At 36.7% G+C, this 24,606-nt stretch overlaps 1 protein-coding gene and 1 pseudogene across 5 annotated transcripts in view; one reads left to right on the top strand and one right to left on the bottom strand.

The window, feature by feature from the left end:
* The window catches only part of Cltcl1 (clathrin heavy chain like 1), a 101,278-nt gene that overhangs the window by 7,039 nt on the left and 69,633 nt on the right, over nucleotides 1-24,606 (top strand). For all 5 annotated transcript variants that reach the window (XM_048785130.1, XM_048785128.1, XM_048785129.1 and 2 more), the window contains exons 2-3: nucleotides 6,914-7,121; nucleotides 16,524-16,792. In XM_048785130.1, the coding sequence (XP_048641087.1) occupies nucleotides 6,914-7,121; nucleotides 16,524-16,792 (477 nt within the window). The remainder of the gene's footprint in view (nucleotides 1-6,913; nucleotides 7,122-16,523; nucleotides 16,793-24,606) is intronic.
* On the bottom strand, nucleotides 10,763-11,640 carry LOC107154497 (annotated as a pseudogene).

Here is a 24,606-nt window from a genome sequence, read left to right as displayed (position 1 = left end):
GAGAGAGAGGGAGAGAGAGAGAGAGAGAGAGAGAGAGAGAGAGAGAGAGAGAGACAGACCAACCTGGGACACCATATCTGATTTAATTGTAGGTTTTGAGAACTGTTAGTGACTTGTCAAGCCATGATTGGTGGTGCATGCCTGTAGTCCCAGCTACTCAGGAAGCTGAGGCAGAAGGATTAAAAGTCTGAGGCCTGGGTTGGGGCTGTGGCTCAGAGGTAGAGCGCTCGCCTACCATGCGTGAGGCACTGGGTTTGATCCCCAGCACCATATACGAATAAAATAAAAATATTGTGTCCACCTGTAACTAAAAAATAAATATATTTTTTTGAAAAAAAAAAGTTTGAGGCCAGCCTCAGTAACTTAGTGAAACCCTGTCTCCAAATCAAAAATGAAAAGGGCTAGGGATGTAGCTCAGGGGTAAAGCACCCCTAGGTTCAATCACCAGTACTCAAAAAAATTTTTTGACTTTTCCACCTTTGGTTAATTCAATGTATATGGACCATTTAAAATGTGTAGCTAGTTTACCTACCCAAATGATTATATATTAGGGATCAAAATCCTTGGTTAAAGTGAAAAAAAATTTTTTTCAAAAAATGAAGCTGGGTGCTGTGCCTCACACCTGTAATCTCAACTACTTGGGAGACTGAAGCAGGAAGATTATAAATTTGAGACCAACCTGGGCAGCTTATCAAGACCCTGTCTTAAAATAGAAAATAAAAAGTTCTGGAGATACAGCTCTATGGCAGAGTACTTGCCTAGTATGTGTGAGGCCTTGAGTTTGATCCCCAGTACTGGAAAAAACCAAAACTGAACAAACAGAAACCCTCAACTTTGGGCAATTACTTCTCTGGGAAGTATCAGTGATATTTGGTATAAACATGCATATATTCTCTTGGATAAGGAAAATAACTACTAATGTTTTAGAACCTACTATACCTAACATATTGAATACAAATTCTTCAGGATTACAAATTCTCAGTTATATTTGCAGTGATCAGGATGTCATAATATTAAACCAATGTACATCCCTAAACTGAGAATGAAATGATAACAGAAAACCTAGACCCACTTGAGTGTGCAGCTCTGTCCAAAGAGCTTTCATTCCTGTTCTTCTGTATCCTGGAAAAACTTGAATTGGTTGAAAAGATAATAGTTGCTTACTAATACCTGTTTCAGTTATGTGCCTTCTCACTACCAGATTATTTCAAGGGTATTTCCAGATCTCATATTTCATTCTTACTTATCTGAGGCTATATCTCCAAAAGAGAACTCTTGATTATTTTTTCCACTTTCTTTTATTGTGATAAAGTACATATAAAACTTATTATCTTAACCTTTTTTTTTACAGTGCAGTAGATTAAACTTGGGGCCTTGCACATGCTAGGCAAGTGCTATATCAGTGAAATCCCAGCTTCACCTGTCTTAACCATTTTTAAGTGTACAATTCAGTACACTTAACCCATTCAAATTGTCATATAACCATAACCACTGTCCATTTCCCTTACTTTTTTCATCTTGCAACACTGAAATACTGACTCCCCATTCCTGCTCTTCCCAAGTCCCTGGTAACCACCATTCTTCTTTCTTCTGTCTTTGTGAATTTGGCTAATCTAGGTACCCCATATTAATGGACTCATGCATGCAACATTGGTCTTTTTTGTGACTGACTGTCCATTCAGTGTAATGACCTCAGAGTTTATTTTACTCAGCTTTATTGTTAGTATGACTAGAAGACCTGACAAGAGCAACCTAGAGGAGGAAAAGTTTATTTTGGCTCATAGTTTCAGAGATTCAGAGTATGGTCAGCCAAATCTATTGTTCTGGGCCTGAGGAAAGGCAGAACATCATGACAGAAAGGTGTGGAACAGAGAAGCAGCTCAGGACATGGCAACCAAGAAGCAAAAAGAGCTGTGCTTGCTAGGGACAAAATATAAATCCCACAGTCACATCCCCAGTGACCTACTTCCTCCAGCCACACCCTACCTGCCTACAGTTACACCCAGTTAATCCTGCATGTGACTGATTAGGTCATATCTCGTAATCTGATCATTTCGTTTCTGAAAATTCTTGTGTTGTCTCACACATGAGAATTTGTGAGACATCTCGTAACAAAACTATAGCAGAGTTCATCTGTGAAATTATATGTGTCAGAATTTCCATCCTTTTTAAGGCTAAGTAATAATCCAGTTGTATGTATCCACTACATCTTTTAACCCATCAATGTACATTAAAACTTTTATTTTTAACATGTACTCTAACAACATTATTGCACCTAAAAAAAAAGTCATCCCTCAGTGTTATTCAGTATCTTGTCAGTGTAAATTTCTCTTTTGTATCAATTATTTTATCTATTTGGTTTATTTGAATTAGCATCCAAAGAAGGCTCATACTGCATTTGATTGACATTTTATTTTAGTGCCACTGTGGCTGGCTATCTTGATCCTATTTTTTGATATTTAACACAAATGTACTATTTGTTTGAATTTGTGTAATTTTATCTTTTTTATTTTATAGTCCTTTCAGACCTATTCAGGTTGGCCTCTTATGTTGACAGTATCCCTTTAGCAGATAATAAAATCATTCCTGATATGAGGAATGATTGACCACAGTAATTGTTCAAAATATTGACTAGCAGATGGTTAAAGTCAGAGTACTGGGACTCAGCATCAGATAGACAGTGATACATATGGTCTATGCCAATGGGGTGTGGTTCAACTGAACTTCTGATTGTATATAAGCTTGCTCCATGCCTCTCTATCTCATTCCAGGAGCCTTTTGTTTCATGTGTTGTTTGGGCTTTTCTGTGCTAAAGTTTTTCCTTTGTTTTTGTCTGTGTGTGGTATTGAGGATTGGATCTAGGGCCTTGTGCATGCTAGGGAAGTCCCATATCACCAAGCTATATCCCCCAGCCAATGCTGAATGTTTTAATAGATCCAAATGATGAGACCTTACTTTCAATTTGAGAAGAAACTAATACAAACAAAGCTCTGTATACTATAAAGGTGCCATAGATAAAAGTCTTACAATGAGAATTTAATGTCTATAAAATTACTTTAAGCTACCTCAGCAGACCTAAGCTAGATCGCTTATTGAAATGAAATTTTATTCTATTACTTTTGCTTTCAAGAAAATGAGGTTGAGTTGGGTGGTTGGCACATGACTATAATCCCAGTGGCTCAGGAGGCTGAGACAGAAGGATCACGAGTTGAAAGCCAGCCTCAGCAATTTAGCAAGACACTAAGCAACTCAGCGAGACCCTGTCTCTAAATAAAATATGAAAAAAAGGGATAGGAATGTGACTCAGTGATTAAGTTCTCCTGGGTTCAATCCCTTGTACTGAAAAAAAAAATAAGAAGAAGAAAAAAAGAAGAAACAAAGTGAGATTGATTCGGTGTGACTTTTTAAGTGAGCCCATTTCGACTGCAAGTATTCATGATTTTCTTTTCAAAGAGTTCACAAATCTAATGGATTTCAGGGGAGAAGATTGTACCTTCCTATTACTTTCTCTTACCCTGCCTAACCTCTCCTTACAGTAGCCTTTCCTTTGTTTTCCGAATAGTCCCCCTTTTGTGTTTTTTTTTTCCCCCCCTTCTAGTTCCACATATGAGAAAAAACATGTGATACTTGCCTTTCTGAGTCTGGCTTATTTCACTTAACATGATGATCTCTGGTTCCATTCATTTTCATAAGAATGGCATGATTTTGTTGTTCTTTATGTTTAAATAATACTCCATTATGTATATATACTACATTTTCTTTATCCATTTATCTATTTATGGGCATCTAGGCTCAATTTGTAATTTAACTATTGTAAATAGTGTCACGATAAACATGAGTATGCAGATATCTCTATTGTATACTGACTTTGATTCCTTCAGATATATATCTGGAATGGTGTAGCTGGATCATATGGTAGTTCTATTTTTGTTTTGTTTGAGGAATCTTTATATTGATTTCCATAGTGGCTTTACTAGTTTGCAAACTAGGCAAGTACTCCACCACTGAGCTATAACCCCAGCCCCTCCAGTATATGTTTTTGACTCTTGTTGAGAATCAGATGGTTTGAATGCATGGGTTTATTTCTGGGTCCTCTATTCTATTATATTGGTCTTTATGTCTGTTTTTATGACAATACCTTTCTGTTTTTGTTACAGGGGCTCTATAATATATTCTGAAATAAAGTATTGTGATGCTTCCAGCACTGTCCTTTTTTCCTAAGAATTGCCTTGGCTCTTTGGAGTCTTTGTGCTTCATTATTATTAGTAGTATTACTAGTAGTAGTAGCAGCAGCAGTAGTAGCAGTACCACCACCATGGGTTGGACCCAGAGGTACTTTGTGAATGAGCTACATTTCCAACCCTTTTTATTTTTTATTTCAAGACAAAATCTCACTAAGTTGCTATTTGGGTTTACCAATGAGGTATCCCCCAAAAGCACATGTGTTAGACTGCAGAATTTTCAGAGTTGAACTGATTCGAGTCTTAACATAATCAATGGATGATAAATCCATTTATGTGGATTAACTAGGAGGTAACTGTAGGTAGGTAGGGTGGCTAGAGGAGGTAGGTCACTATGGGCATGCCTTTGGGGTTTATATTTTGTCCCTGGTGAGCGGAGTGCTTTTTTTGCTTTCTTGTTGCCATGTCCTGAACTGCTTTCCTCCTTTTGTGGTGGTGTTCTGCTTCACTTCAGGCCCAGAGCAGTGGAGTTGGCCACCTATTGATAGAGACTTCTGAAACTGTAAGCCAAATAAACTTTTCCTCCTCTAAAAGACCTTCTCGGGTCTTTTGTTCATAATGGCAAAAGTCCTAACTAAAATAGTTGTTGAGATTGGCCGTGAACTTGCAATCTTCCTGCCTTGGCCTCCCAAGTCACTGGCATCAAAAGTGTGAGCTAGCTCCTATATGAATTTGAGAATTGCTTTTTCTAGTTATCTGAAGAATGTTACTGGTTATTTTTTAAAAAATATTTTTTAGTTTGATGGACCTTTATTTTATTCATTTATTTATATGTGGTGCTGAGAATTGAACCCAGTGCCTCACACATGTGAGGCAAGCACTCTACCACTGAGCCACAACCCCAGCCCCTTGTCACTGGTTATTTTGATGAGGATTAAAGGGAAAGCAAGGAACGAGAGACAGGTAAGCAAGAAATAAAGACAGAGACCAGGCAGAAATGCACAGGAGAGTTTTTTGTCAGAGCTGACAAATAAACGCCATCTCTCTATAGGAGAGAGAGGCAAAACAGGCTTGAGTTCTGGGACTTTTATGGAGGAGACTCAGGAATCAGGTAAACCCTTTACCACTGAGCCATATCTCCAACTCCTGGAATGATTTCTTAGTTAAAAAAAAATAAAAATAAAAAACCTTGGTTAGTAGGAAGATCAGATGAGGTAATCTTTTGTTCTGCAGCCTGCTGAACTCAGTAGCTAGAATATCCAGTGTGTGTTAGACTATGCTACAAAGACAACAAACGGTGGATACAGTCCCTGCTTTTGAGGCATTCATACCTATAACAAAGAAAAAAATAATAGAATAAAAATTATACCAACAGTATGAACAGTCTCATTCTTGTTCCTTCCAAAAGGTGGTAGATATTTTTAAACAAGGGGTTCACTATCTTTGTAGGTGGAATAAGCTTACACAAGTTTACACAAGGAAACAGATGTTAAAAGGTCAAAACAATAGCAGTAGGGATGGGATTGAACTGAACAATATTTAAAAATAAAAGAAGGTCTGAAATGAGATGGGTATCATTACCCTAGATACATGTGTTAACTGCACTTATGGTATGATGCCATATCATGTACAACCAGAGAAATGAAAAGTTGTGCTAAAATTGTGTACAGTGAATCAGAATGCATTCTGCTGTCATATATACCTAGTTTAAATAAACAAATTAATTAATTAATTTTATAGAAAGAACTTCTGGAGTTATAGAACACTCAGTGGTCTGTTATGCAGGATGCCCTGGGTTCAATCCCCCCGCACTGCAAAACAAAACACAAAGAAAAGCTCCTCTCAATGGCATGTGCTTGTAGTCCCAGTTACTGGCTGATTCAGTGGCCACCTCCCCTTACTCTGCCACTGAGGCTGACTCAGGAGAATCACTTGAGCCTAGAAATTTCAGACCAGCTTTGGCAACACAGCAAGACCCCATTTCAAATAATAAATAAAGTGAAAATAAAGGTAGCTTGTTGAGGCAGGGGAATTTATAGAAATAGACATGGTTCTTTATAGGTTCTTTATGTATGCTTCTTAAATATGTGTTTTTCTGGGGAATTTCATTGTTGCAAATCCCATTAGTAGGTCTTATTTAATCCAGGTACTCTCATATGCTGGCCTTTGGAGAAAGTTGCCTAGTTTTGGTTTTCACAAGTAAAAATCAGATTTAGGCAGACTTAATGATGTCTAGGGAGATGTTTTAAACAAATTCCTATCTAATTTTTCTTTTTACTTGCTTTTTAGAAAAACCAGTATTTGTGTCTCCTCTTTCCCCATTTTCTTCCCCTGAAGCTCCCAAAAGCTCTCCTCAATGATGAACTTCTCTGTGCCTTCTCTGGTGGTGTTTTTTGTGGGCTCCCTCCAGCTCATCTCTTTCTGTGTCTCTTATGGCAACCTTTATACTCCCTGGTGCTATCTTTATTCTTACACATGCCTTGTCACCCCTGCAGATTTTAAGCCCCTTGAAAGTTAACTCAAGGGCGTCTCTTGACCTTTAGACTGTTACTATTACAAGTATAGAAAGGAAAACCTATGTTTTCCTTAAATATTTACCTAATGTTAAGTTTTTTCTAAACTCTAGTATACATTTTCCTCTTCCTTCTGTTAGACTTTGCTAACACTAGGCTAGAGATAATCTCTTTCAGAAAGGAAAAGCTTACTTTAATCAAAGGTTCTTCTCTATTTAGCTCCAAAACCTAGGAATAAATCCAGCCAATATTGGATTTAGCACACTGACTATGGAGTCTGACAAGTTCATATGTGTCCGAGAGAAAGTCGGGGAGCAGGCACAAGTGGTGATTATTGACATGAATGACCCAATGGCACCCATCAGACGTCCTATCTCAGCAGAGACTGCCATCATGAATCCAGCTTCTAAAGTAATAGCTCTGAAAGGTAAGCCCAACATATTTTTGGAAAGGAATTTTATTTCACTGTACCTACTTTGTTACCTTATGTATTAGACAAGTGTCAGTAAACTCACAGTGAGGTGTCATAAGTAGTATTCAACCTGATTCCAAAAATTTTAGCAGAAGCTATATTTAGTGTGCCCTTGTAAGAAGTCCATGAGAACCAGAGCTGCTTTGTAATGTCACCTACTGTGCCAGACACACTGGAGAGGGAACAAATGCCTAGAACCTTGTCTTCATAGGTCTGGAAATCCAGAGCAGTACCATGTGTGCTCATAAAGAGGGCTCTGTGGTACCTTCATGTCAGGGCCTGCTACAAGGCTGCTGTAGGCATCCTGAGAAGAAGCCAAAAAACCTCCCTCTCTCATGAAAGGAGAGCTGATCATTAATAGAATTTCACTTCTCTGAACACAGGAAACATTGGGTATGAAAAACTTTCAGGTTAATTTGAAAAATATAGAATCTTTTCATACTGCCTTGATTTGGAAATGAAGGAATTTTGTACAGAGTGGACTTGTGAATGTTTTATGTAAAATTGTTTACCTTGAAAAATAAAAACTATTTTTGGACCAAAAATTTGTGAATGGGCTGGGGCTCTAATCAGTGGCAGTGTGCTTGCCTAGCACAGGTAAGGCCCTGGATTCAATCCTTAGCACCATATAAAAATAAACAAATATAGGACTGAGGCTATAGCTCAGTGGTAGAGCACTTGACTATCATGTATGAGACACTGGGTTTGATTCTCAGCACTGCATGTAAATAAAATAAAGATCCATTGACAACTAAAAAAATATGTAAAAAAATAAAAATAAACAAGTAAAATAAAGGCATTAGAGCTGGGGCTGTAGCTGAGAGGCAGAGCACTTGCCTTGATGCATGAGGCATTGGGTTTGATCCTTAGTACCACATAAAAATTAAATAAATAAATAAAGGTATTCTGCCCATCTACAACTACAAAATAAATAAATAAATAAAATAAAGACATTAAAAAATGTTGTGAATGCCAAATATTAGCTTTGCCTTAGCTTCTATTTTGTTGTAGAAATAGGGCCTACTTTGTCATTTCAGTAGGTATAAGGACATCTGGAAGTTAGGACCTCTATTTAAAAAGAAATAACTGAAGTTTTTGTATTCAAAAGATCTTTGTTTTGTTACCAAGTCTACCTTTTTCCTTGAAGTCTTGTCAAAGTTGGGGTTTTTTGGGGGGTGGGGGGTTCTGGGGATTGAACCCAGGGATGCTCAACTGCTCAACCACCGAGGCACATCCCAGCCCTTTTTATTTTTTATTTTGAGACAGGGACCTATTTTGAGACAGTGCACCACTATGTCTGGCTTTGTCAAAGTTTTTTTTTTTTTTTTTGAACATGTAGTATAAGGAGTGTAAACTGTTTTAATTTTAATTGAAAAAAGTATTAAATTTATGAACTTAATGATTCTATTTCTTTTACTTTGTCACTTATGCCTTGGCTATTTTTTATGGCATTTTCCCCTTGTTGGTTTTTCTTTCTGTATTTTAAATCATTTTAGAGAGATCTTATGTAGCATGTTGTTATTTTGTATTCACAGCAAGTACCAGAAGTGACCTGCCTTTTCCTGGTTCTCCAGCACAATTCTCTTTAATATTGTGCATTGTGGATCTTTTGGTGTGTTTGTGTGTGTGTGTGTGTGTGTGTGTGTGTAAAAATTTCTAGAGAGAATATAGTACTTAGATGATGCCATCCCCCTCTAGCCAATACCACCAGCAACATGCATGCAGTTGAACAAGTTGGTTTTATTACTCTGGTTATACAGTGAGAGAACACACACTGCATGAAACTAGGGTATACCTCAGTAAGAGGGTATAAGTTAAGAACCTTATTTAGAATTTTGGCTTTAGTTGTATGATTTGTAGGATAGTCTAAGGAAGCAGAGATTTGCCATAGATTAGATATTTTCAGAAAGTGGGGGTGATTTTGTGATAGGGCGTCTCAAGGAATCTTATCTATGAGAAAAGGAAGACCAGAGGGGATAAAGCTATAATTGGTGGATGCCCATCAACAAATGAATGGATAAAGAAATTGTGGTACACAATAGAATATTACTCAGCCATAAAGAAGAAGAATGACATTAGTACATTTGCATGGATGGATCTGGAGACTATCTGCTAAATAAGCCAGTCACCCAAAACCAAAGATTGAATGTTCTCTCTGATATCTAGATGTTAACCCACAACAAGGAAGGGAGGGGAAGAATAAAATTTCAGTGGATTATACAAAGGGGAATGAAGGGAAGGAAGGGGGGATAGGAGTAGGAAAAACAGTGGAATGAATCTGCCATAACTTTCCTATGTACATATATGAATACACCAGAGTGAATCTCAACCTCATGTACATCTATAAGACTGGGATCCTAATTAGAATAAGATGTATTCCATGCTTGTATTAATATATCAAAATATATTGGACTGTTCATATATATATAAATGTATATATGTATAACAATATTTTAAAAGCTGTAATTAGTAAAGAAGTAGCATGTCACTTGTTCTAGCTATAGGAGGAGGAGTGTTGTTAGTTTGCAGATTGCACAGTAGCCTTGTTTTTGTCTTCTTAGACAGAATTCAAAGCAGCCTTGCTTTGATATCTCCCTGTAACCTAGTCTTAGAGAGTCTTTGTCTAAAGTTGGCATTCTATGAGATGGTTTCTGTCCATCAGGAGACCAGCATGGCCTTTCTGTGGACACACCCCCACATACTTCTTATGAATTTCTTCATCTGTAGCAATGTTAAGTGCTTTTTGTATAGGAAAATGTGAAGTTATGGAAACAGAGATACAATTTAAGGCTTTCTGCTATTTTTACTTAAATTTTGTGGTGGTTGGTTGATTTCAGATTCTTGTAGTACAAATTTTTGGCACATGGAAGATGTATAGTGTATTTTAAAAACTCTAGATCAAAATAAGCAAAAAATATTTTTTATAGTTATAGATGGTCAGCATGTCTTTATTTTATTTGTTTATTTTTATGTGGTGCTGAGGACTGGACCCAGTGCCTCACATGCACTAGGCAAGTGCTCTGCCGCTGAGCTACAGCCCCAGCCCACAAAAAATGTATTTTAAAAAGAAGATATTTGCTGGACATGGTGGAACACCTCTGTAATCCCAGTGACTTGGGAGACTGAGGCAGGGGGATTTCAAGTTGGAGGCCAGCCTCTTCAACTTAATAAGACCCGTCTCAAAATGAAAATTGAAAAGTGCTGGAGATGTAGCTCAGTGGCAGAATATTCCTTTATTCAATCCCCAACACTAAAAACAATTAAAAAAGAAAAGTGTTTGTGTGGCAATTGAATTACAGAGATCATTGACTTACAAATAAACTCTGCCAGCACTGTCATTTCATTTCAGATCATAACTGGTTTCCGCAGGTACTGGTAAAGCAAGGAAGTGAAGGGGTCTCATCTTGAATCTCGTGAACCACCTCATTTGGCCCAGTGAGGTCTTGTAATTGGAAAATGGCTTTTCAAGCACTGGACCTCTTTTTTTTTTTTTTTTTAAGAAACAAGTGTTTATTTTCCATAAATTTATTTCTATTTTTGCTTAAGTGTTTACAGAGGAACAGCTCAAGACCACTAAGTGGTTGTTCTCTCTGCACTGAGCAGTGGGAGCTGCATACCAATCTTCAGTGGCTGCCAGGCTCTCCAGTCTTCAGTAAAGAACTGCTTAGATATGCATAAAGGGTACCTGCACACTTTCAGACTAGTCTACAACCTCAGGTTGAGTAGCAGTGAACTCAAGAGCTAGAGCAGTCCCTTTGCTCCGAAATTTCTCCTTGGTCACAATTTTTTCAGCAACAGCCTGCTCTTCTTTTTCATTTTCTTCAGGATCTCTGTAGAAGTAAATATCAGGTATGACCTGCCCTGGGTGTTCACAGGAAATTGTGCCATGCATGCACAGAACTTTTGGGGCCAGCGTCCATCACATCACATCCACAGAGTGAGTTCCCTTTATTGAATGGAATGGCAATATCCACATAGCACAGAGGAGAATCTGTTACACAGAGCAATGGTAGGCAGGTTGACATAAGATGCTTCTGTAAGAGACTGGTGGTCAGTCCTGAGACCAGTAAATACCAGAAGACATGACTCCTAGAAGGCTGCCTTGTTAGTGAAGTTCCAGGAGTGAAGCAGCTAGCAATAGGAGTGGCTCCATGGCAGCAGCAAACTTCAGCACAGCTCACTGGCCAGTATTCCTAGAGGATTTGACACTGACATCAGCAGGATTTTCAATGGCAACAATGGTACGAGCTGCCAGCAGAAGCTTCTCCCAGGTCCTCTTCAAATTTATGATATAGATGCCATCACTTTTCCTTTTAAGATATATTGTTCCATCTAGAAATCAAGGTTGGTGCCACATAAGTGGGTTCCTGCTGCAAGGAATTTGGGGACATCCTCCTTCCTCATTTGCAGGACATCAAGGCCTCCAGACATTGTGAAGTTAAGGTGTTATTCCCAAATTTATAAATAATTCTCTAAGGCCTTTTAAGGTAAAGACAAAAGTTTTATTTCCATCCAGGGCCAAGAGTGCAGCAAGCAGTTGTGCAACCCTCGACCCTGATTGGGGGGCAGTAACATGCTTATAAGGTCTAAAACTACAAAAAGTTTGCAGGGGAAGCAATCATAATTGTAAGGTACATCTCATGCAAATGGAAAGTTACCAAAAAAGAGTCATATAATCATACTCTCAGAAAGTTCATACTCAGAAAAACAATTTTGCATTAGTCCCATAAAGCAAGGATATTGTGGTCAGGATGCAAGTAAGTGGGGGTGGAGGTATTAGCTTTTATGCAATAGGCTCATGTGGAAGGGAAGCCAATTTCACATAGGATGAGGTGTCTGAGCAAAATAAGGTAAGTCAGGGCTAATTTTCAAATCATCCCATAACAGTGACAATTTCCCTTTAAGTTACAATGGAAATCAAGAACAATGCTGTAATGACCCTTTTTCCCTAGGTAGCACAAAAAGTGGATCTAAATTTTCAAAAGGATTCAAGACAAGGGTATCCCCTTGTGGTAGCACTACCCTCCTCTTGATGACCTAATCTGACCTTGTACCCTGTACCTGTCCTTGTACCTGGCCATGTAACCAAGATCCTTTGACCATGTGGTTGCCAGGTCTTCTGGAGAAGCCAGTCCCTCTTCACATCTTATCTGCTCAGAGATTCATGGTGAATACTTTAGAACTGGAGACATATTTTTGCCCTTAACCAAAAGATCATAAAGTGCTGGTAGAATGTTTCATTTGTTGCTCATCATTTACTAGAACACTAATATTATAACTGAGAGATTAGCAGACTGCCTGATTTTTATTTAGACCCTGAATCTAAAAATGCTTTTTACAAAGAATTATAAAAACAAACGGATCAATGTGTGATAAAGATCTTATATATATTCACCCCCCTCTTTTTTTGGGGGGGGGGTCTGGGGGATTAAAACCAGGGGCACTTTGCCCGTGAACCATATTCACAGCTCTTTTTATTTTGAAACAGGGTCTTGCTATGTTGCTTAGGATCCCACTAAGTTGCTGATGCTGGCCTCAAACTTGTGATCCTCCTGCATTAGCCTCCCAAGTTGCTGGAATTATAGGCATTATAATGTGCCCAGCCCATTAACCAGTTTTTTCCTCAAAAAATGTTTTACTTGCTGCCTCTACTTTTAACATACTTTGTACACTTCTAAACATCAAGAAAGACTATATTTTTCAAATATGGACTTCAGTTGTACAAAGTAGTGTTGAATAAACTGCACACATGGTTATTCTGGCCTAGAATCCTTCATTTCTTCCATTTCCTTCTTTCCTGTATCACATGTGATATAGGCATATGTATCACTCAGATGTGATATTAGAATTTCACTTCAAAAAGTCTTTCTCAGAAGTCTGCGTTTCTGTACAAAATGTGTTTACTAACTCTGTTTTTGTCATACATTGGCAAACTCTTAGTAGGGACTGTATATTATAAAATTAGGACTCCTTTGTCCATTACAGCAAAGTTAATGAAATGCACATAACATACAGGGAATAGGTAAGCTGTAATTTTCTAGTACGCTCTTAACAAAACATCTTTTGCAACTTATTCCCTCCCACCTCCCTCAACCCAGAGCCATTAACCCATTTCTTAAGCATGTATTTGTCTTATTGAATTATAACATTTCTTTCTACATTCAGAATATAAATTATTGATTGGCTCTGTGATTATACATATTTTCTCTCTGTATGTAGTTTTCTTTTTATATTCCTAATGACATCTAACTTTGTAATAAGTTTTAAGTCCAGATGTATGAGATCTCCACCTTTGATCTTTTTCAAGATTATTTTGGCTATTTCAAGTCCTCTTGAGATTCCATGTGAATATTTTTTCTTCTCACCTTTGTCAGTTCAATTGCATATAGCTATTTCAATTCTTTTTCATTGATCTGTAAGTTTATGCTTATGGCCATAACACATTTTTATTACTGTATCATTATAGTATTTAAGTCAGGTGTAGTAAGTCTTCCAACTTTGTTCTTTTCTAAAATCTTTATGACTGTTCTTTATCCTCTATATTTCCATATATATTTTAGAATCAGCATTTTATACTTAAATTTAAAAAGGATAGGGGCTGGGGATGTGGCTCAAGCGGTAGCGCGCTCGCCTGGCATGCGTGCGGCCCGGGTTCGATCCTCAGCACCACATACACACAAAGATGTTGTGTCCACCGAAAATTAAACAATAAAAATAAATAAAAATTATTAAAAAAAATTTAAAAAAAATAAAATAAAAAGGATGTTTGGGCTGGGGTTGTAGCTCAGTGGCAGAGCACTTGCCTAGCATTTGTGAGGCACTGAGTTCAATCCTTAGCACCACATAAAAAATAAATAAAGGCATTCTGTCCATCTACAACTACAAAAAGTTGTTGTTGTTGTTGTTGTTTTAAAGGATGCTGAGATTTTAGTTGGGATCGCACTGAACCTATAGATAAATTCGGGGAGAAATAACATCTTAGTAAGTGTTCTGATCCATGTACCTTTTTTTATTTAAGCTTTTCTTGGACTCATTTTATGCTTTATAGTGCAGAAGTTTTGCATATCTTTTAAATTTATTTCTAAAGGTTATGTTTTTGGTGGCATTATAGATTTTTTAAAATTTATTTTCAGTTTGCTGCTAGAATTTCAAAATTCAATGTTTTTATATATTGACGTTGTAGTCTGCAACATTGCTATATTCACCTATTCTAAGAATTGTTTTGGGGATATTTAATTCCTTGGTGTTTTCTTTGTAAATAATTATGCTATCTCTGAAAAAAGAGAGGTTTACTATTACTTTTTTTTTAATTTTTTTTTGCCTTGTCTCACTGGCTATTGTATCCAGTATGATATCAAAATAATTGGTCAGAGAAATAACCCTTGCCTTGTTCATGATCTTAGTAAGGAGCAATATTTCAATATTTCATGTTACCACTAAGGGTCCCCCCTGGTTCTGAGAATTGAAGCCAGGGGTGCTCTACCACTGAGCTACATACCCAGCCATTTTAATTTTTTATTTTGAGACAGGGTCTCACTAAGTTGCTGAGGCTGGCCTCCAACTCACAATCTTCTTGCCTCAGCCTCCCAAATCACTGGGATTACAGGACTGCACCACCATACCCAGATAGCTCTAAGTTTTACATAGATTCCAAAATCAGAAATCAGCTCGTTGCCAATGTTGAAAACAATATGAATCTCTTGTCAGAAGTTGGATACTAAATTCTTATCAAGAGTTGTGCTGTCCTAAGCTACATAAATGTTTACAGCAGCACAATTCACAATAGCTAAACTGTGGAGCCAACCAAGATGTTCTTCAGTGGATGAATGGATAAAAAAAAATGTGGAATTTATACACAATGGAATTTTAGTCAGCACTAAAAAAGAATAAGATCATGGCATGTGCAGGTAAATGGATGGCATTAGAGAATATTATGCTAAGTGAAGTTAGCCAATCCCAAAAAAACAAATGCCAAATGTTTTCTCTGATATAAGGGGGTTGACTCAAAGTGGGGTAGGGAGGGAGAGCATGGGAGGAAGATTACCTCTAGATAGGGAAGAGGGGTGGGAGGGAAAGGGAGTGGGAAGGGGAATAGCAAGGACAGTGGAAGGTGATGGTCATCATTACACAAAATACATGTATCGGGGCTGGGGATGTGGCTCAAGCGGAAGCGAGCTCGCCTGGCATGCGTGCGGCCCGGGTTCGATCCTCAGCACCACATACAAAGATGTTGTGTCTGCCGAAAACTAAAAAATCAATATTAAAAATTCTCTCTCTCTCTCTCTCTAAAAAAAAAATACATGTATGAAGATATGCATCTCGTGTTAACATACCTTATATACAGAGATATGATAAATTGTGGTATAAAAGTGTATTAAGAATTGTAGTGCAAAAAAAAGAGTTCATGTATAATGGCATAATTTGGCGTGAACATACTTTATATACAGAGTTATGAAAAATTGTGCTGTGAATGGATAATTATGAATGTAATGCATTCCACTATTGTCACATATGTAAGAAATAAATTTTAAAAAAAAATTGTGCTGTCCTATCTGCCCACATGACTGTTTAATTAAATAAAAGTAAAATCTCTGTCCCCGAAATGTGTTTCATTAGATACATTTCATTAGATACATTTCAAATGACTAATAATAGCCACAAATATCTAGTGTCCACTGTGAATAGTGCAAATTTAGAATATTTCCAACATTGTAGAAATTTTTATTTGACAACAATAGCACTATTTAAGTAATAAATAAGTAAAAGAAAATAAAGGATATCTTATGTTCTTGTTAACTTAATATAGAAAAGTTGGTTTTGGTTTTGGAGGGATTTTTGGTGTTGGGGATTGAACCTAGGGCCTCTCACATGCTAAGTACATGTATCAGTGAGCTACACCCTCATCCCCAGACACGTTTTAAAACTAGAAGAAACCAATCTAAAACTGCTTCTTGTTTCAATAGAACTAATTTTTTGTTGTTATTCTTCTGAAGAAGAATCTAATGTAGGGCTGGGGTTGTGGCTCAGTGGCAGAGCACTCACCTAGCACATGCAAGGCCCTGAGTTTGATTCTTAGTACCACATAAAAATAAATAAATAAAATAAAGGTATTGGGTCCAACTACAACTAAAAAATAAAAAATAAATAAAGAATCTAATGTATAGAAAGTTCTTTTTAATATTTAGACATCAAAATATGGTCAATTACTACTCAGGCAGCCTTTTTTCTTGTTAATCAGATTAACTTAAATATTACAATTTAGAGTAATATTAAAAGGATTCAGAATTAAGTGGATAAGAATTTGCCTTTTCTATTTTTAATTTATTTTTCTCTAATCTCTATAATATCAAATACTAGCTGGGAAGACTCTTCAAATCTTTAATATTGGGCTGAAGAGTAAAATGAAGTCTCATACTATGGCAGAAGAGGTGTTATTTTGGAAATGGATCTCTGTGAACACTATTGCCTTGGTGACTGAGACCGTGGTCTACCACTGGAACATGGAAGGTGACTCCCAGCCCATGAAGATGTTTGATAGGCATGCTAGTCTGGCTGGGTGCCAGATGATCCACTACCGAACTGATGAATACCAGAAGTGGCTGCTCCTTATTGGCATCTCAGCTCAGGTAAGCTTCAGGGGCTGAACTTACAGGTCTAACATTAGACGGGAATGGTTAAGTTGTTTGAGGTTGGTATAAGTATAAGGCAGAAGAAGTAGGCCTGAGACTGAAAGAAATAGATTACAAAGAAATCCGAACTTTCAATCAAATAATTCTAACTGGAATCTGGCCCATTATCTACTGTATTCCATCATGTTACTGATGTTTATTCTGTAAACTATTTCTAGCATAATTTTTAAAAATGTATTTATTTATTCTAATTTGTTATACATGACAGCAGAATGCATTTCAATTCAAAGTACACATATGGAGCACAATTTTTCATGTCTCGGATTGTACACAAAGTATAGTCACACCATTCGTGTTTTCATACATGTACTTAGGGTAATGATGTCCATCTCATTCCACCATCTTTCCTACCTCATGCCCACTCCCTTCCCCCCTCCCCTTTGCCATATCTAAAGTTTCTCTATTCCTCCCATCCCCTCCCCTTTCCCCTATCTAAAGTTCCTCCATTCCTCCCATCCTCCCCCACCCCCATTTTGGATCAGCATCCGCATGTTAGAGAAAGCATTCAGCCTTTGGTTTTGGGGGATTGACTTACTTACTTAGTGTGATATTCTCCAACTCTATCCATTTACCTGCAAGTACCATGATTTTATTCTCTTTTAATGCTGAGTAAAATTCCATTGTGTATATGTACCACAGTTTCTTTATCCATTCATCTATTGAAGGGCTTCTAGGTTGGTTCCATAATTTAGCTATTGTGATTTGTGCTGCTATAAACACTGATGTGTCTGTGTCCCTGTAGTATGCTGTTTTTAAGTCCTTTGAGTATAGATCGAGGAGTGGGATAGTTGGGTCAAATAGTGGGTTTCATTCCCAGTTTTCCAAGGAATCTCCATACTGCTTTCCATATTGGCTTTTCTAATTTGCAGTCCCACCAGCAATGTATGAGTATGCCTTTTCCCCAACATCTTCACCAACACTTATTGTTGTTTGTATAGCATAGTTTTGAGAAGTGAATTTTTGAGTTTTATAGAGCAAATAAGAGAGCATATATATTTATAAAAAACATTCTTTTAAGTTCTATTTTAAGGACTTAATGAAATGTCACTCATGTTTTTTTATAATGAAAATGGTATATTACTATCCTCCACTTTTTCACTCCTGGTAGTTAATAAAGTCATCAGATAATTGAGGCCTGCAGTATATATGGTATTGGGAATGTAGATGTTTGTGTGTGTGTGTGTGTGTGTGTGTGTTGCTGGGAATTGAACCCAGGGCATTGCAAATGCTAGCAAGGGTGCTACCACTGATTGGGACATAGATCTTTAATAGCTAATCCTGAATATTGACTGGTCTATAAATGTAAGGTATGTATGCAGAATTCTAGTTCATAAGAGAATTGTCAAATGTTGGAAGAGAGAACTGTGGGAACCATGAGAGTATCTTTTTTTAAAAAATATTTTTTAGTTGTAGATGGTCACAACGCCTTTATTTATTTATCTATATGTGATGCTGAGGATTGAACCCAGGCCCCACACATGCTCTGCCACTGAGCCACAACCCCAGCCCCCATGAGAGTATCTTAAGTCAGGGAGGGCCACAACAGTTGGGGCATTTAATCTGCATTTTGCTAGCTATAAAAGTGTACTTTCAAGGGCTAGGGTTGTGGCTCAGCGGTAGAGCACTCCCCTAGCACGTGTGAGGCCCTGGGTTTGATCCTCAGCACCACATAAAAATAAATAAAATAAAGGTTTTTTGTCCAATTACAACTAAAGAATAAATAAAATAAAGTGAACTTTCAAGAGAAACAATATGTGCATACATATGGAAATGGAAGAGAATGGTTCTTTATTGGAGTAATCCACTGTGGTTGGTATCTATATGATGCATAGAGGCAGCTAGAAGGTCAATACTGGAGAATTAGGTGGGGGCCCAACTGAGGTGTGTGCTCTTGCCTTATAGGAATTCTGTAGCAGATTTAAGGAAAAGTAATATAATTAATTTTTCTTTTTAACAGTGTTGTGAGATACAAGTGAGTGATGCTGAGAATGGAAAACCATGAAGACTGAAGGTTGAGAGACTAGTTGGTGGGCAGATATAAACCTTGTATTTTTTTCCTAGAGTAGAGACATGAATGAGAAAGGTGAAGAACAGAGGGAGGAAGTATTGCTCTCCACATTGGGGCAAGTTTCTTCCACTCATCAACCCCACAGAGAAATGAAGATGTATAGGTTAGATGGAGGCAGTGGTATTAGAGATTTCCAACAGAGGAGGAGACTTTGGAGGTGAAATAACTAGGACTTTGTGACAGATTTGATATTTTTCAGAGGTAGGAGAATTGAATGATGGCCTGGCATTAGTCTTTGAGAGGGAACAAAAGAGGGAAAGTTGTAGTATTTCTTCTCTAACTTGGCAAATTCTTCAATGTACTGACAAATTTATCTTCCCACTTGATCTGTAAGTTCTTTGATATAAGTTAAAGGATTTGCTTTGAGTTTCTGGACCTTTCAGTGACTTCGCCCAAAGCTTCAATTTAGCCTCATTTATTTCTTATTGTCAGGTCTAATGGTAAAATTGGAATGACAATACTTTTGTAGGAAACCCCACACCAAATCTGGAATAATGGATGTTCCCATTGCACTTACACATGAAATAACATTATTATGATATTATCCATCACAGAGCTTGTTTGGATATGATTGCCAAGGTTTTTCCATGAAAGGAATAATTTTATACTCAGAATATTTTCTGTGTTATATAATCTATCAGCTATAATGATATCCTTGATGAAGTTACTAACCCCTGTTAGGTGCTATTTGTGGAGCTGTTTGTTTAAAAGTGGGAACTCTACATTTGGCTTCCTATGGAAATAATTTGGACATTTCTAGCCATTATGGTGGATGACAACAGTTTAGTTGTTGCTGATAGTAAAGATGATGGGGAATATTTTTTTGTGCAAGAGCTGAGGAGGGTTGCATTGCATTGGAGCATATTTTACACAGAGCCTAAGGTTGCTAAGGTAAATGGTGAGGGAGTACCAATATGGGTAAAAATGTGTATGAAAGATGCTAATAGGGTAAATTTTCAAGGTGATATGGGCACAAGAGGGATGAATTGATTCATTCTACCTTTGTGAAGCCAGGAAAGAACTGGGAGAGCCCTCACTAATAGCCTGTCTTGCTATTCATAAGTCATTGTGAGGGCTAAGGATGTAGTCAGTGGTATAGCACTTGCCTAGCATACATTCAGTCCTGGATTCAATCCCTAGCATTGCAAAAAAAAAAAAGACAATTGAGAAAGCTATGTGGGTTTAGGCTTTTATGTTGCTTTCCTCTCTCAACTGAAAGAAAACTGTTATTCAGTTTGGCCTTATTACTCTTTTCCTACTTGCTCAGAATACATTTTACTTTGGAACTCTATTCTATGAACCTGGATCTTTGTACAGAATATGGTGTTTGTTTCCCCATAAAGGGTGATGTCTGAGGGGTAAGGCAGGAATGGAACTTTGAACTGACACTTATAAAACTATATGGTATTTCTAACTTTGGTATTATAGGTATACCCTTAAGCAAGTCACTTGAAAATTCACTCAACATTTAGACTTTCCTCACAACCTTTTGCTCTACTAGAGGACTTAACTTTGATTTTTTAAAACTTATTTATTTATTATTTTATGTGGTGTTGAAGATTGAACCCAGTGCCTCACACATACTAGGCAACTCTAACCTCATCCCCTTAACTTTGATTTTTATTCTAAGCTAGAGGTCAGCAAATTTATACTATAAAGAGCCAGATAATTAATGTTTGGCTTTGTGGACTGTATAGTCCCTATCACAACTACTCAACTCTGAAGTTTTGATACAGGCAAGCATAGTCAGTATATAAATGAATGGGCATACTTGCATCCAGTAAAACTTTCTTTTTTAACCAAAACAAGTGAGGTAAACCATATGAAATTTTAAAAAAGAAAGCAAAAAGGATTACTATGGGATGCTACAAACATTGTATACCAACAAATTTATATGAAAGTTCCAAGAAAAATATGATTATTGAAGACAACTCAAGTAGAGATAGAAAACCTGAATTAAACCTACAGTTTAAGACACTGAATTAGTAATTTTTTAAAAAAAATTAAAGCTATCCACAAAGCAAAGCCTTGTCTATATGGCACCATTGGTGCAATTCATCAACTATTCAAAAAATAATATTAACCCTTCATAAACTTTTCCAAAGGGAACATGTCCCAACTCATTTTATGAAGCCAGCAATCAGACAAAGATAATCACAAGAAAACCACAGACTACTAGCCCCTATGAACATAGATATAAAAACCTCAATAGTATACTAGTAAGCTGACTCTAGTGACATAAAAAGGATTATACACCATGATCAAATTAGATTTATCCTAGGAATACAAGGTTAGTTTAATATCAAAAAATCAATATAATATTCATAGAATAAAGGACAAATCCTAGTAGTTAGAAGACATGGAAAAAGCTTTGACAGAATTTCACACTTTCAGATTAAAAATGCTCCATAAACTAGGAATAGAAGGGAATTTCTGCCTAATAAAAGGCATGTACAGGAGCAGGGGTTGTGGCTCAGCGGTAGAGCACTCTCGCCAGCATATGCAGGGGCCTGGGTTCGATCCTCAGTACCACATAAAAATGAATAAATAAATAAAGGTACTGTGTCCATCTACAACTAAAAAAATAAATATTTTTTTAAAAAGGCATCTACAAAAAAACACCTCAATAGTGAAACATCTTAATAGTGAAAGACTAAAAGCTTTTCCCCTAAGATCAGAAACAAGAAGGATATCTGTTCTTGCCACTTTTGTTCAACTTTGGACTAGAGGATATAGCCAGGGAGGTTATGCAAGATAAAGAAAAGGCATATAGATTTGAGAGGAAGAATTAAAATTATTTGTAGATGACATGATCTTTTATATTGAAAGCCTTTAGGAATCTAATAAAAACTATTAGAACTGATAAACAAGTTCAGCATGATTTCATAATTCAAGGTTAATATACAAAAATAAATTCTATTTCTACACAAATATAATGAACAGTCTGAAAATGAAACGAAGCCTGGGTATGGTGTTCTATGCCTGTGATCTTAACTACTTAGGAAGCTGAAAGGAGAGGATCATTTATTCAAGACCAGCCTGAGCAACAGAGCAAGACACCATTTCAAACAAGAAAAAAAATAATAAATAAATAAATTATTATTCACTGTTGCACCAAAAATAAAGAATAAAACTCTTTTTTTTTTTTTGGTGCTGGGGATTGAACCCAGGGCCTTGGGCTTGAGAGACAAGCACTCTTCCAACTGAGCTATACCCCCAGCACCAAGAATAAAACTCTTAAGAGTAAATTTAATAAAAAAGGTGCAAAACTCTGAAAACTATAAACATTTTTGAAAATAATTAAGTAAGATCTAAATACATGTAAAAACATGCTATGTTCATGGATTAAAAAGCAATACTTTTAAGACAGCTGAACTTCCTTATTGATCTACAAATTCAACATAGTATCTATCAGAATATTCATGATATATTTGTATAAATTGATAAGCTAATCCTAAAAATCACATGAAATTACAAAGAACCCCAAATAGCCAAAAAATATTTTGGAGAAAAACAAAAACAACAAAGTTGTAATACCTGTCTTCAATTTTAAAACTTGCTATAAACCTTCAGAAATGAAGAGGGTGTGTTGCCAGTTAGTTGACATACAGTTCAGGTCAATAGGGTTGAGAGTCTAGAAATTTTATAACCTTACCCTAATGGTTATTTATTTACTTTGGTATGGAGAGTTGAACCCAGGAGTGTCCAACCTCTGAGCCACATCCCCAGCCCTTTCTAAAATTTTATTTTGAGATAGGGTCTAGGTCACTAAGTTGTCCAGACTGGCCTTAAATTCATTATCTTTCTGCCTTATCCTTTCAAGTTACTGGAATTTCAGGCATTCACCATTATGCCCAAGCTATTTATTTTTGAGATAGGGTCTCACTATGTTGTCCAGGCTGGTCTCAAACTCCTGGGTCAAGCAAATTCCTGAATCAGCCTCCCAAGTACCAGGGACTACCAGCAATGCCACCGTGCCTGGCTGGTTGGTTTATTTTTGACAATGATGCCCAGAAAATTCAATGAAGGAAGAAATACTCTTTAACAAATGGTTTGGAACACTGGATTTTTATGCAGAAGTATGAATTTAGACCCCAATCTCTTATTCACACTCAAAAATTAACTCAAAACAGATTGGAACTAAATGTAAGAGCTTGGGGGGAGTAAATATAAGAGACAAAACTATAAAAATATTACAAGAGACCATCAGAATGAATCTCAGTGACCTTGAACTAATTAGAGCCTTCTTATATACAACACGAAAAGCACAAGTTACAAAAGAAAAACTGGAAAGTTGGACTGCATCAGAATGTAAAATCTTATGTGCTAAATGTAGACAATACCATCAAGGTAGTGAAAAAGACAACTCACCTTTTGCAGAAGATATCTCAGGATGATGTATTTAAAAAGTATTCATTCGACATATGTAAAGAACTCTTAAAATTCAAGAATAGAGTCAGGGGCTGAGGTTGTAACTCAGTGGTAGAGTGCTTGCCTAGCGCATGTGAGGCACTGGGTTCAGTTCTCAGCACCACTTAAAAATAAATAAATAAAATAAAGATATATAAAAAAGAATAAGACAGGTAATCCAGTTTTAAAATAGTCAAATGATCTGAACAGATATTTCTTGAAGAAGATACACAGATGACCAGAAAGCACATGAAAAGAGGTACAGCTTTATAGACATTGTGGAAATCTAATCAAAATCACTAATCAAAACCACCGTCAGCTATCCCTTAGAATGGCTATAATACAGAAGATATAAAATAATAAGTATTGCCAAGCATGTGGAAAAATTGGAACGGTTGAGAATGTAAAAATGACATAGCTACAGTTTGGCAACTCATCAGAATGTTAAATAAAGTTTTTAAGTGACCTAGAATTTTTACTTCTAATGTTATACCAAAGGGAAGTGAAAATCTGTATCTACACAAAATATTATACAAAGGACATCAGTAGAATTGGTGAAGTAAGGATCTCTAAAAATCTGCTTCTCCGTAAAAACAATGATTACATGAGCAAATATTGTCAAAGTGAATGTTCTCAGAACTCTGCAAGTTTTCCATAGACTTCTAAAAAATTTAAAGAACTTTTAATTACCTTAAATTGTAGGGGAAGGGAGGAATATCAATAGAAACTGTTCTGAGGAAGCCCAGATATTGAAGTTGCATTATAAAGACCTTTTTTTAAATTTGTTCTTTTTAGGTATACATGATACTAAGAGTGTATTTTTGACATATTATACATACATGGAGTACAATTTCCCATTCTGTGGTTGTACATGATGTGGAGTTACACTGGTCCTGTATTCATATAAGAACATAGGAAAATTATGTCCAATTTATTCTAATATCTTTCTTATTCCCATTCCCCCTCCCAACCCTTCATTCCCCTAATCCAGTGAACTTCTGCTCTTCCCCTGCCCCATTTATTGTGTGTTAGCATCTGCATATCTGAACATTTAGCCTTTGGTTTTTGGGGACTTGACTTATTTTACTTAGCATGATATTTCCAGCTCCATCCATTTACCAGCAAATGCCATAATTTCATTCTTCTTTAAGGCTGAGTAGTATTCCATCATATATATATATGACATATATCATATATATCGTTTTTTTTATTCATTCATCTTTAGAAGAGCACCTAGGTTGGTTCCATAGTTCAGCTATAACTTCAGACCAGT

This window comes from Marmota marmota, unplaced genomic scaffold (genome assembly GCF_001458135.2).
Source record: "Marmota marmota marmota unplaced genomic scaffold, marMar, whole genome shotgun sequence".
NCBI classification, from domain to species: Eukaryota; Metazoa; Chordata; class Mammalia; order Rodentia; family Sciuridae; genus Marmota; species Marmota marmota.
Note: the sequence above shows the minus strand (reverse complement) of the source record. Positions and strands in the feature narration are given on the sequence as shown.